The 12,859-nt window shown below is 39.0% G+C and overlaps 1 protein-coding gene across 1 annotated transcript; it reads left to right on the plus strand.

Moving 5' to 3' along the window:
* Window positions 1-10,204: 10,204 nt before the first annotated feature.
* Window positions 10,205-11,626, plus strand: LOC146369281 (uncharacterized). The gene has a single exon (XM_084910746.1). It carries the CDS (start codon window positions 10,267-10,269, stop codon window positions 11,623-11,625), a length of 1,359 nt encoding a protein of 452 aa, XP_084766872.1. The 5' UTR covers window positions 10,205-10,266; the 3' UTR covers window position 11,626.
* The last annotated feature ends 1,233 nt before the right edge of the window (window positions 11,627-12,859 follow it).

A 12,859-nucleotide genomic window follows, 5' to 3' on the forward strand; every position in this document is an offset into this window, starting at 1 on the left:
ATAAATATGAAAATTAAAAAGGGTAAATTTAACTAGGAAAGAATAAGATAAAATATAAAAATTAAAGTTGAAAATAAAATAACTGTGTAACAAAATACACAATACACAAATACACAGTATAGAAATATATAAGAATGTATGAAGAAATATAAATATATATATACAATAACAGCAGCTATACAAGTATTAAATGGAAATGAAGAAATATAATGTCCAGTGTTGTGCAATCCACATTTCTGCCACAAACACGAAGCAACATTTATGGAAATATTTGGCAAAGGCAGCTTAAACTTGCATTTCTTCGTGCTGGAAGGGTATGATTTTACAGCTTCTCCAGCTTTGTGACAACCTCACAGAAGGTAGTAGTTTGCATTCCAGAGATATCAGTCTGTATAAAAACAGCTTGGGTGTAATCATTCTCCTTACTACTCAAAGGCCGAGGTCAGACCAGCAATTTGAAACAACTTGTATTTCTACTTTAACACTGCAGAGCATTGATTGCAAAAGTTTAAGTGTTACATAATTGCTCTGAATTTCACTTTCAAGTCATAATCCTACATGGCTGCAAGTCCATTATGTTTGTCTTGTCATGTCAAATTGGTTGTTTATTGCAAAGCAAAGGGCAAATCTCAAATACATTTAGCATCATAACAGTCAGTCCAATCTAAATGTTGTTGTGCATTCAGTGAGACTTTTATAAAGCTTTTTTATTATTGACTTCAAGGGAAAAATACCAATAACATTAAAATAGCCACTTCTTTCCTAGACATAACCTTATCCTGACATGACCACTTTAAACTGTGTGGTTTTTATCTTAGGTGGTCTTCGAATGCTAAACTCAAACCCCCTAAAATAGGTGGACAAATGTGTCACAGATGGCGATAAAAAGCATTTTCACAGGATTCTATTTAGCCCATGTTGCTTCAGTTGATTGGGGTTTGTTGGCATTCATATACATACAGCTTTCTTGAGGTCCCGCCACAGGATTCCAGTCAGGTTGAGATCTGGACATTGATTGCAACATGATGATTCTTCTATTTTTTAGTTATTCTGTTGTAGGTTGTCTACGGTGCTTAGATCATTGTTCTGCTGCATGTTTCAATTATGGTTAAGTTTTAGCTTAAAACTAAATGGCCTGAAATTTGACTCTAGAATACTTTACAGAGAAGTTCATTGTCGACTCAAAGACTGAAAGGTGTCTAGATCTTGTTGTTGGTTTTGGACAGGGCCACAGTACAATATGGTCAGACATCTCCACTTTGGTCTCGTCTGTCCCCCTCCATTTATAATTCACACTCATTTTTAACACATGCACATGCATTTCCCCTCAGCTACCCCAAAAATGACATGTACCAGTTCAACAAATTGCCTTTTATAATATAAGTTAAATATAAACTGGTTTCTAATCTGAATGAATTTGTGCATTGATCTCGCTTCCCTCTCTGAGAGCTCATTGCTTCTGTAGTGCCTGAAAGTTATCTAATCTGGTATTAAACGGTTAGTGTCACATGCAGGAGAACTAGAAGGATCACACTCTTAATTTCACATGTGCATGCCCTTAATTTGTCCCTCATAATTTGATTACATTTATTGTAATGGACATCATGTGAACAGTGTGGGTAGTCATTGACTAGCTGTGATAAATCAGAGTCATAAGATTTAACACGTGAGTAACAAAAGAGCGCTCCTTGTAAGGCTAAGTTTGTATGTTTGAGTCTCTGTGGATGACATATTCCTTCAGATGATCTGAATTCATTTCAGTTAGAAGAAACTAAAATTAATGTTCTGAAAAGATAAATATAATGTTCATCAAAATGTTATTTTAACTTATCTTATTTTATCTTATTTTATTCAGGTGTTAGGAATCAAGCAATAAGACATAAAAGCGGACTTTTATTTTGTCCAGTAGGAAAAAGAACAAAGCAGTTACAATAACTGACTAAAAGAAGAAAATAAAAATACTAAAATGTACAAAACAGAAGTGATAATAAAGACAAATGGAAAGGTAAATGGGGGAAGATACTGTGCTTTCACCAGACACCAGGGGTTGGCAAATACATTTAAATACAAAAACTCTGAAAAAAATGTATCAAGTCATCTTTAAAAAGAAGAAAAAAGCTGAAATGTAAAATCAATAATCAAAAATATGAGTACATGTAAGTAAAAGCAAACCTAAGGGAGGGTTAATATGCAAACTTCAGCAAACTCAAACAAATGCAGAACCTCGACTTGACTAAATGAAATGTGGTGCCAATGTTAATAACTGCATACCTTCACCTTTTCCTGTACTGACATGCTGATATCTCTATTATGTTACAATATAATAAATTATATTTAAAAAAAAAGACATACTAAAGTGTGGTAGCCCTATTACAGTATCATAACAGTAAAAGCACAAATTTAAACAATAAAATGAATAATAGCTGAATTATATTTAGCTGCTTCAGTAAGATGCCTTGGTACTATAAATACGCACTAACTGCAATAACATACTTTTTTACATCTGGATAGAATGGATATATTGTTAATGTTATTAGTAACAACCCTGTTTTTCCCTCTATGGGAAGTTTACTGTAAAGATCCCTGTTATTATGTAATACAACACTGTTGATACAGTGTTGTATTACATTTCTCACTGATATTCAGTGCCTAAGTCTTCAAGCCTTTCAATATTGCTTTGTTAACTGTAAAGCGCTGCCATCTAGTGAATGCAATGTGCAATTATTTCAAATGCCATCATTTCCTTAGCAAGGTTTGTCTTCCTGTGTTTCATGTGTTTTCTTACAGGTCTGTTTCTGTTGATTCAATGATATTCTTGCAGTGGGGAAATCAAAATCTTCTTCCAGTCCATAAATCCTAGAAATTAAATCCTAAAGATGATGGTTATAAAGTGAGTCAGCTGTAAGACGTTGTTAACCAACATAGTTACTTCCTGAATTTTTATGATGACCCAAATAAAATTGGATGAATTCTGCGTAAAACAACGAATAGCTTCTGATTCACAGTCTCATCTGGTTCTTTCCCTCCCATTGTTTCATTGCTTTTACCAGATAGCCTTTCAGCATTGAGAGTAAACTCACCAGTGAGTCACAGAGCCACAATATATTTAGCATTGTGCAAAAAAAAAGAGAGAAAAAAACGACTTATGTAGTTAAGCTATGAAGGAAACAACCATTCAGTTATGGACTTTGTTGCCCTTTGTTTTAACTTTTTAATGATTGATTAAGGTTATGTGAAGTGAGGCATAAACTTTTTATAGCTTCTCAAATGAAGCATGACAGAAAAAGTTTGAGAATAATTAGCAAGAAAACCATACTGACCTCTAAAGAAATAAAACTGTATTAAACTGAGAGACAAAAGTCTAGGCTTTAAAAAGGAAGCCAGAATTATTTATTAACAGCATGTATGAGCAACCTGAGCCTTTCTACTTTTGCCAAGAAGTAAGAGAGAATACTAAACATGTGAAAAATATATGGAGTACATGTAGTGCCACACACTAAAAATCTGAGAGTCTAAACCGGTCATGTATAAAGCTCACATCTTACTGTGCCCCTACATTATCTATTGTCATTCTTTTTAAACTAACAATCAGTTTCTATTAATATAGTTGCAAGTCAGTGCTCTCTTTACCAACTGTTACAACATAGAAGATCCCTTTTTACCTCAGTTCTTTGCATGCCCAAGCATCTACAAGCTGCTTAGACAACTCCAAACCTTTTTTTCAACTTTAGGAAATCATACGACTGGATTCAATGCACAGATATCATAATGAGATCAGCTCACAGGGAAAACTATTTTCAATGTTATTTGTGAAAGTATATGTTTGTTTTAGTTACTGTGATATGTTGCTGGTTAACATACTCGAGTGAATAGACAAAGAGTACAACTGAAAGCTTAGACCATACAAAGTTCTGAGCTAAGATAGTGAAAAGTTTGAAGTGACCTCGATATATGTTGCTCTACATATTTTTCTGGTATCTCATCTCAGTTTTAACATGAGCAAAGTGAAGAACCTCCTGATAAACTGGTCTAAACTCGTCCATCAAAGTAGGTGTGTAATAATCATTTTGAAAGTGGTTATTACTCAAGACCTTTATAATTTCTCAGCTTGTGACTCATTGAGCATGTGGTAAATAGATTGAGCAATGATTTCCCTTACATTTCCACATTGATCTAAGACATAAAACCTCACCGTCTACAGGAGCCCTAAATGAAGAAATGAAAACATATGTTTGCTGTTTACGAAGAAGTTTAGTATCCTAAAAAATAAATAAATAAATACATAACTAACTAAACACATCACAATAAGAAAGTTGAGTGTTGAGTATACCGTAAGCTACATCAAGAAAATGTTATAATTAATACACTAAGAAAATGTCAGTATGAAAGGCCTAGATTTATTTTCTTTATAAAAGAGCACAAAATGGACTGTCACGGCGAGTGAAAAGAGCCGTGTGGAAAAGGAAAAGGAGGATCCAAACGCAGGCAGTCGTGAAGGTGTACGGGTGATTTATTGAACACAAAATAAATATGGACAAACAGCAAATGGAGCACGAACCAAACTAGACTGGAAACAACTAAACTACAGAGCACAAACCTGGACAAGAATGAGAACGAGCAGAGGAGATTGACGATGGACAGCAGGGAGAACACACGGGTGACACATGATGGATACACAGACGGACCAGCAACTACAATGACAGAGGACACGACTTAAATACACAGAGAAACACAGGGGAATTACACACAGGTGGTGGACACAGCTGGGAATAATCAACAAGACGAGACAGAGGTAAAACTGAACACACCCACATGAGATGCAGACCTTCACAATAAAACAGGAAACGAGAACACTACACCAAGACGCAGACCTGACACTGAGACAGACAGAATGACACATGGAACCTGAACTAAACCTGCAAAAACATGACAACTCAAAATACTGGGTCAACCTGACCCAGAACGTGACAGTACCCCCCCTCCAAGGGCTGGCTCCCGACAGCCCAAAACAAAAAACAGAACAAAAACAGAGCACCAGACCAAGGCGGGCGGAGGGGGTCAAGGACGGAGGGACAGAAACCAAACAAAAAACAAGGACCACAAGAGTCCAAAAACGCAAGCAAACAGTTCAAGCACACTGGAAAGCAGATCAAAAACAAAACCAAACTAGAGCTCAACAAGAGTCCATGAAAAGTTCAGGGGGCCGACCGTGCACACAGCAACGGCGGCGACGGGCGAACATTTCCGGAGGCCGACCGTGCACACGGCAACGGCGGCGGCACAGGCAAAACCAATCAGGAGGCCGACCACTCGGAAGGCAGTGGCGGCCACTGAGCAGGTCCGGAGGTCGGCCGCGATGCCAGCGGCCTAAAATGACATGGACATTTTAGGTTTTGTCACATTCCTGAATTTTTTGAGACACAGCTTTCACTTTTGTGAAACAGAGCCAGTCAAAATGGATGTCTGAATATGCTGGACAAGAGTACAAGGAACTTGTGTGCAGTCCATACACAATCACTTTAAGGGTCAGCTAATTGACAAATGTTAGCATGCTAACACACCATTCTTTAACCAGCCGACAAAATGTTGGAAAGTACACATTAGGCTTTCCAAACATCAGCATTAGCCAGATAACTTTAGCATTTAGGTTACAGTAGTTAGCACTACTGTTAACAGCCACACAAGTTCTGTCCTTACACCGACATGATGACTTGGCTTTGGGAGGTTAACAAACTCATTTTTATTGTAATCCTAATTGTAGTATCTTGTTATACTTGGAAAGAGACTAGAAAATGTCACAAGTATAAATGGCTATGTTTATTAAGCAAATATACACTCACTGGCCACTTTATTAGGTCCATCTTGCTAATACTGGGTTGAACCCCCTTTTGCCTTAATTCTTCATATTCAACAGTATATTCAGCTGGAAAGATTATAGTCCATATTAATATAATAGTGTCACAGTTGTTGGCTGTACTTCCATATGATTACAGTGTACTCATAGTCATGTTAAGAAAATTGACATGTTTTGAGCTTTGTGTCATGGTGTATTGTCTGGCTGGAAGGAGCAATTAAAAGTTGGGTACACTGTAGTCATAAAGGAAGTCCTTGTCAAAACAATGCCGCTGGACACTTTTTGGGCACTTATTTTGCATTATATAAATACCCATTTATTCAGTGCTCCTTCCTGATATAAAATTTGCATGTATAAAGTCACCAATCAAATCTTTTTTTTCTTTTTTTTTAAGATACAAGCTTATTTAAAAATGCTTTAATTTTTTCCCCTTTGAAAGAAGTTGTTAGTTATGGTTTTACTGCTGTTATCAATGGTGTTATCCAGGCTAAGAAAGTTCCAGATGTACTAATAATTCAATAAATATTGAAAACATTTTGGCAGTCAAACTGAGACCTGAGCATTACAGCAACAAAAGCCAAGGATGTCCTGACAAGGTGAAAGCTCACTGAGAAACACAAACAGGCAAATTAAAAAAAAAGGTTTTGTTCTATAATGGAGACAGTTGCTTAAGGAGTTGAAGAGTAAAGCTCACTAAATAGTTTTGACAGTTATCTTTGTACTTGCTTGTATAAGGAACCCATTTTTATCCAGCGAGCTAAAAAAAGAAAAGAAAAGAAAGAAAAAAGAAAAACCAGACAGTGAATTCAAAGTACTTTCATCAAATAGAGGTGTTTTTCCCCCATGACATGTAAAGAAAATCTTGTGAAGTTACTGAATCAGAGTTAAAATTCATTAGCTTCTGCACAATGAGAAAAAGACTGCTCTCTCAGTGATGTTTGCTAGGATGTTTAATTTCTCGATAAGAACGTTTTCTCCATTTGAAGGAACAAAAGGTATTTAGAGTTTGGTGCACAAAGAACACCAAGTCCTGAAGCGTAGGACAGGTTGGATAACACACGTTAATGTGTTACCTAAAGAGGTAAGTATTATTTCTCAGTTGCAGTGAATAGATAGAAAATAAACTGTAGGAAACTAAACAGAAGAAAGAAGAAGAGAAATAACAATTTAACATAAACCAGTGACACGCTCCAGGGCCTGATCCACTCTGGCAGGGCCTCCTTGGATGAGGGTGTCTAGTGATAATGGCCGGAACACCCGATGAATCCAAGGTCCACTACTGACGATGTGTCCCAAATTTAAAATGATAATATAGATCAGATCTCTAATCCCTAAACCTAACAAAGGAAGGAAAATGGCAGATTAGCCTGGGTAAAAGACCTAAAGTTGAGACACACAATGATGTGTGCTGCTGGCAAAGTTTCTGGGCTGCCTTTCCTCATAACAGCCATCCCTCAAAAGTCTCTCCATCTAAAGCAATGCATTATCAGGGACTGTAACATCTAGTCCTTTCTACTGAAAAAGGTGGTAGTACTGATGCCTCCTAGTAAGAAGATCCTTGGTTAGAATCCAGTCTGTTGGGGCAGCACCCTGGCTCTCTCCCTATGACAGCTGAGATAGGCCCCAGCAACCAAGTTACCCTGGATAGACAGACAAAAATGAGGAGGTGATCTAGCAAGTAGTGGTGTGCGATTCAGCATATTTTGGTATCGATCTGATACCAAAATAAAAGCTGTGAATTGGTAAATACGGTCCAGTATCGCTGATACTGATACCGATACCGATACTTTTCAATAAATAAGGGGGATGCGTAATTGAATCGCTAAATCTCAATTAATTTTCATGACCTTAAGTGTTTTTTGTGATGTTTCCTTTTTTTATTATTAAATAGTTAAAACCCAGGACATAATTAGGACAAAGTTTGTAATTAAAGAGAAAGTGCTTTATTATCTTTTTTTTTCAGAAAAATCATAAATAAAAAGTGCACGCAAACCAGTAAACACATTAAAACAAACAAGTAATGTTGAGAAACTATAATACAAAAATTACAATTAAATTTCTCAACAACAAAAACAACAACTGGTAAAAATATAAATAATATGTAAACAACTTAACAACCCCCAAAGCGTCTAAGTCACATCACGTGACGGCGCAACATCTAAACACGAGAGGGGGGAGGGGGAGCAAAGTGTGCCTGCTCTGCGCTGACACAGGAGCGGCTACTCCGGCGACCTGGCTGTTTCGTCTTTGGCGAAACCAAAGCATTGCAAACAAGAGCGGAACTTAAAGTAAAGAATCGATCTCACCGGGCTAGTATCGATCTGATACCGTTACCGACTTGGTATCGATACAATCGATGTTTGGATCGATCCGCCCAGCAAGACAATAACTTAAAGCACACAGGGTAAATCAACAATAGTGCTGTGGCACTGTGTGCTCGTTGATCAAGGCATCCTAGAGATACTGAATCAGGAGGAATGGTTCCATGTCATAAAAAAATGTACACATGGTAAAATCTGAGCAATTTATAAAGTATCAAAATATTGTAACTGAACATGTGTAATAATGACATTTTTTTTTTTAAATATACAGTGCTCTATTGTTACTGTAAAAGTAAGTATTTAAAGGTTCGGTCAAACAAAGATTAAATTAACCTCTTTTTGTTTTTATTGTAAAATAATGCTTGTTTTGGCATGTGATAAGCCAGGGTTGGATCTAACTCAAAAGCCAAGCACACCACACATTTACTGGCGAATGACTTGGTTGACAAGTCATTAGCCCACCTTGGTCAGTCCTCCTTTCTGCCTTTAATAATGATGCTGAATTACAAAATTACCTCGCTTTACGGACATGTGTTAACCACTATGACCTAAAACTAACTGAGCCAATAGAGTCACATGAAGGCCTTTACTAATTTGACACAGAAACTGAGCTAGTGGCTGATTCCTCCATTCATTATTTTATTATTGCAATAACATACTTGACATAGTGTCCTGCCGTGCCACAGCAAGAAGGAGTTCACAGCAAATTTGCTTCCATTGCATTCAACCTTTTGCCATTTCACACACTTCGTCAACTGATGTGTGAACATGTTTCAGCTGTTGGTGCTGGTGCAGGGCATACGAAGCATTTGTAAGATTTTAGAGCAGCAAAACTGAAAGCTAAAATCTGATATTGCCACTTCTTAGCCATGAAGAAAGGCAGGATCTGGCATGTTGGGTTTCAAGCAGCAAATTCTTGGCATAGCAACCAGCCTCAATTTTGTAGACCTGTCCACATAACCTTAGTTCATTTTGATGAATCGGGGTTGGAGTGGCTGGTTTGGTGGAACAGCACTGATGGATGCAGGTGTTCTTAAGGCGGCTGACCAGACTGACACCCAGGATTTGGCACAGGCACCTTATCTGTAAGATTTCGAGCTTGTCCATGCCCTCATTTAGAAGGATCCAGTACTTAGAGCCATACAGAAGTGTAGTAATAATGAGAGGTTTTCCAGTTGTGTGGCTTCTAAACACATGATGTGAACTTGTAAGCAATTTTGAATGATCATAGTGGAACTGTAGGGTCAAGTGAATTTGGTCCCTGTCACACAGGCCTAGACACTGGTCCACAACGATTGGTTTTTGGGGAAAAATGTATATTTCCTAACGTTGGCAAGTTGGCACGCACTTTACCAACCTTTACTACTGCTTGTCAGGTAGTCCACTAAAAGAGAGAGTAAAAAAGAGAGTTGCTACAAAGAGAGCAGCAACCAAAGCAATCATGAGGTTTTTGGTGCTGCACACTCTTTGCAACCGACTTACCCAGCAACAGCCAGCAACCTCCAAGAACCACTGCCAACAAATCTGGGAATGCATGTTTTTCCCCAGCAGCTGGTGGCTTCCCTAGCAAGCTAAAACCTTTTTAAGGTTTCTCACTTGACATTATGTACACATTGCTCAACTGATGTTCAAATATTAGATATGATAAAAACCAAAAACATTTTATTGATTGCATGGCTGCCTGTAGTTTTTCATGTTTGAAACTTACTATCTTTATCAAACTAAGTGTGATGCTGCTGTGGCAAGATGGCGCCGGTGTGTGTGGCTGCTCGTCTGTCACTGCCAAGTTTGTTCCTGTTTATGTTATTTCTAATTTGTGTCATCCATGAAACAAAGTCTCTGCTGAGGTATGATCGCCAGACACTATTGGACCTCAAACCTGTGGTCCAAAATATTGTGTCCTTTGGAGCTGGTGGGCAGCAACCCCTGCCCCCATTTGCATCGGAAACCCCGGGTTACCTGTACCGGGTTCCCACGCTACCTTCCCGGCGAAAGCGTCATCGTCGCCGGGGTAAACGTAGCGGTCGCCTGGTGAAGCTAAAGGTTTACCTAAAGAATTATTCTGCTGTTTTCCGACCAGTGCATGGATTCATGCCAAGGCTGTTTGCGTCTCGGCGTTTTCTGGATCCTGTTGATGCCTCTTTGGTGCCTGTTGTCGGCTTTGATGATGATGCTCCTCAGCCTCGCTGCCCATGCCCTCCCAGGCTAAACCTCCGCTGTCAACATCATCGGAACCTGAGATCGCTGCGGCGGGTTTCTGGACCTCCTGAACCCCGAGCGCCAACTCCAGCTCCCGCTAGGATTGGCCTGGTGAACGCCAGATCACTTTTAAACAAAACTTTTATTCTTCGGGACTTCTTCAGTTCCCGTGATCTGGATTTTCTGTGTGTGACTGAGACGTGGCTGAGTGTTGGTGAGTCCAGTGTTCTATCTGAACTTTTACCTGTGGATTGTTGCTATTTTAACTCGCCACGGACGTCAGGCAGAGGTGGAGGCACAGTGACTGTTTACAAAAAGGATTTTAAATGTAAGCAGTGTTTTCTACAGCCTTCGTTCTCCAGCTTTGAACTTACCTCGTTTGAGGTGAGTCGTACAAATCCGATTTTCTGCGCTGTCATCTATCGCCCCCCGAAATACAATAAGAACTTTATAAACGACTTTTCTGATTTTTTAGCTGGGATTATGCCCAACTATGATAGTGTTCTTATTGTTGGAGATTTTAATATACATGTATGTTGTCCTGATAAGCCACTGGTAAATGACTTTTTAAGCCTTATTGACTCTTTTAGCCTGGTACAGTCCGTACGTGGCCCTACACATGAGCACGGACACACACTGGACCTTGTTCTGTCATATGGTCTGCCTGTCACTGACTTGGAGATTTGTGACTGTGCACTCTCAGATCATATGCCTGTGTTATTCAACGTTGGTTTGACATATACCGCAGTTAAATCTGGCGCTGCTACTCGGTGCTGTCGGGTTATTAACCCCGCCACTGCTGCGCAGTTTTCTGCTGCTTTTAATCAGCTCGGCGGCCCTTCTGACTTTGTTTCCTCTGATACAGAACAGCTAAATTCCTGGTTTTATTCTTGCTGTCAAAAAATCATGGACTCTGTGGCTCCTTTAAAAACCAGGCAGCCTAAGGCTAAACCTGAGCCTTGGTTTAATGAGAGCAGTCGTGCTGTTAAGAGGGAATGTCGTCGAGCAGAACGGAGATGGAAAAAGGATAAACTGCATGTATCATTTCAAATTCTAAAAGACTGCTGGCATCGCTACCAGAACACTGTTAAAGAGGCAAAAAGGGAATATTTTGCAAATATTATTTCTTCCAACTGTCATAACCCACGTGTGTTGTTTAGGACCATTGACACTGTTCTTAATACTCCATTGAATGTCTGTTTGGAAGTTTCTCCTGAGATCTGCAATGATTTTCTGAACTTTTTTTATTGAAAAGGTTGTCACCACCAGGGCTCTTATCACAGCTCCTGACTCTGACCCCTCTGTCTCTGTCCCTTGCGCTGCTGTTTTCACTCAGTTTGAGCTTGTGACGCTCTCCACTTTAGAGGATGTGGTTCGCCATATTAACCCCACAGGTTCCCCACGGGATCCTGTCCCTCCACAATTCTTTAAAGAAATTTTTTCTAGTATACAACAGTATGTCCTCGACATTATTAACAGCAGTCTGTCTTCTGGTATGGTTCCTGCAAATTTCAAGCATGCAGTAGTACAGCCACTGCTTAAGAAACCTGGCCTTGATCACACAGTTTTAGCGAACTATAGGCCTATTTCCAAGCTGCCTTTAGTCTCCAAGGTTTTAGAGAAAATTGTTTTTAGTCAACTGAAAGATTTTCTAGATGAAAATGGAATCTTTGAGGTTTTTCAATCAGGTTTTAAAACCCTTCACAGCACAGAATCTGCATTATTAAGGGTTTTTAATGACATCCTTCTGGCATGTGATTCTGGTAACCATGTTGTTCTTGTCTTGCTTGACCTAACTGCTGCCTTTGACACCGTAGACCACAATATTCTAATTTCTCGATTACATGATGTAGTGGGTATTGGTGGCACTGCACTTAATTGGTTTAGGTCTTATTTGTCAGATAGAACTTTCTCTGTCAGCCTTCTCGGTTACGAATCGTCTTCTGCTCCTCTGTCATGCGGCGTCCCACAGGGCTCAATTTTAGGGCCACTGCTCTTTTCACTGTATCTACTGCCTCTGGGTTCTATCCTTAGAAGGCATGGGATCTCATTTCATTGTTATGCCGATGACTGCCAAATTTATTTGCCACTAAAACACAAGGATGGCATCTCCATAAAACCTCTCTTGACATGTCTAGATGACATTAAAGCTTGGTTGGCTCTAAACTTTTTAAATTTTAATGAAAAGAAAACAGAAGTGTTGGTGTTTGGACCCAGTGGTCCCTGTGAGTCCTCCTCTGTTGTTTTAGGATCCCTGGAAGTCTATTTTAAATCTGTTGTTACTGACCTTGGTTTTAAGTTGGACAGTGATTTTAAATTGGACAACCAAATCAGAGCAGTGGTGAAGTCCAGTTTTTATCATTTAAGGCGACTGGCAAGAGTAAAATCTTTTCTTTCGAGGCAGCACCTTGAAACAGTGATCCATGCTTTTATTTCTTCCCGCCTGGACTACTGTAACTCACTTTATGTGGGGGTCAGTCAGTCA

This window comes from Perissodus microlepis, chromosome 17 (genome assembly GCF_051167445.1).
Source record: "Perissodus microlepis isolate ML-2025 ecotype Zambia chromosome 17, ASM5116744v1, whole genome shotgun sequence".
NCBI classification, from domain to species: Eukaryota; Metazoa; Chordata; class Actinopteri; order Cichliformes; family Cichlidae; genus Perissodus; species Perissodus microlepis.

What these genes read in the sequence shown, in the direction of transcription:
- LOC146369281 (XM_084910746.1), top strand. Translation starts at nt 10,267, where the DNA reads ATGCCAAGGCTGTTTGCGTCTCGGCGTTTTCTGGATCCTGTTGATGCC.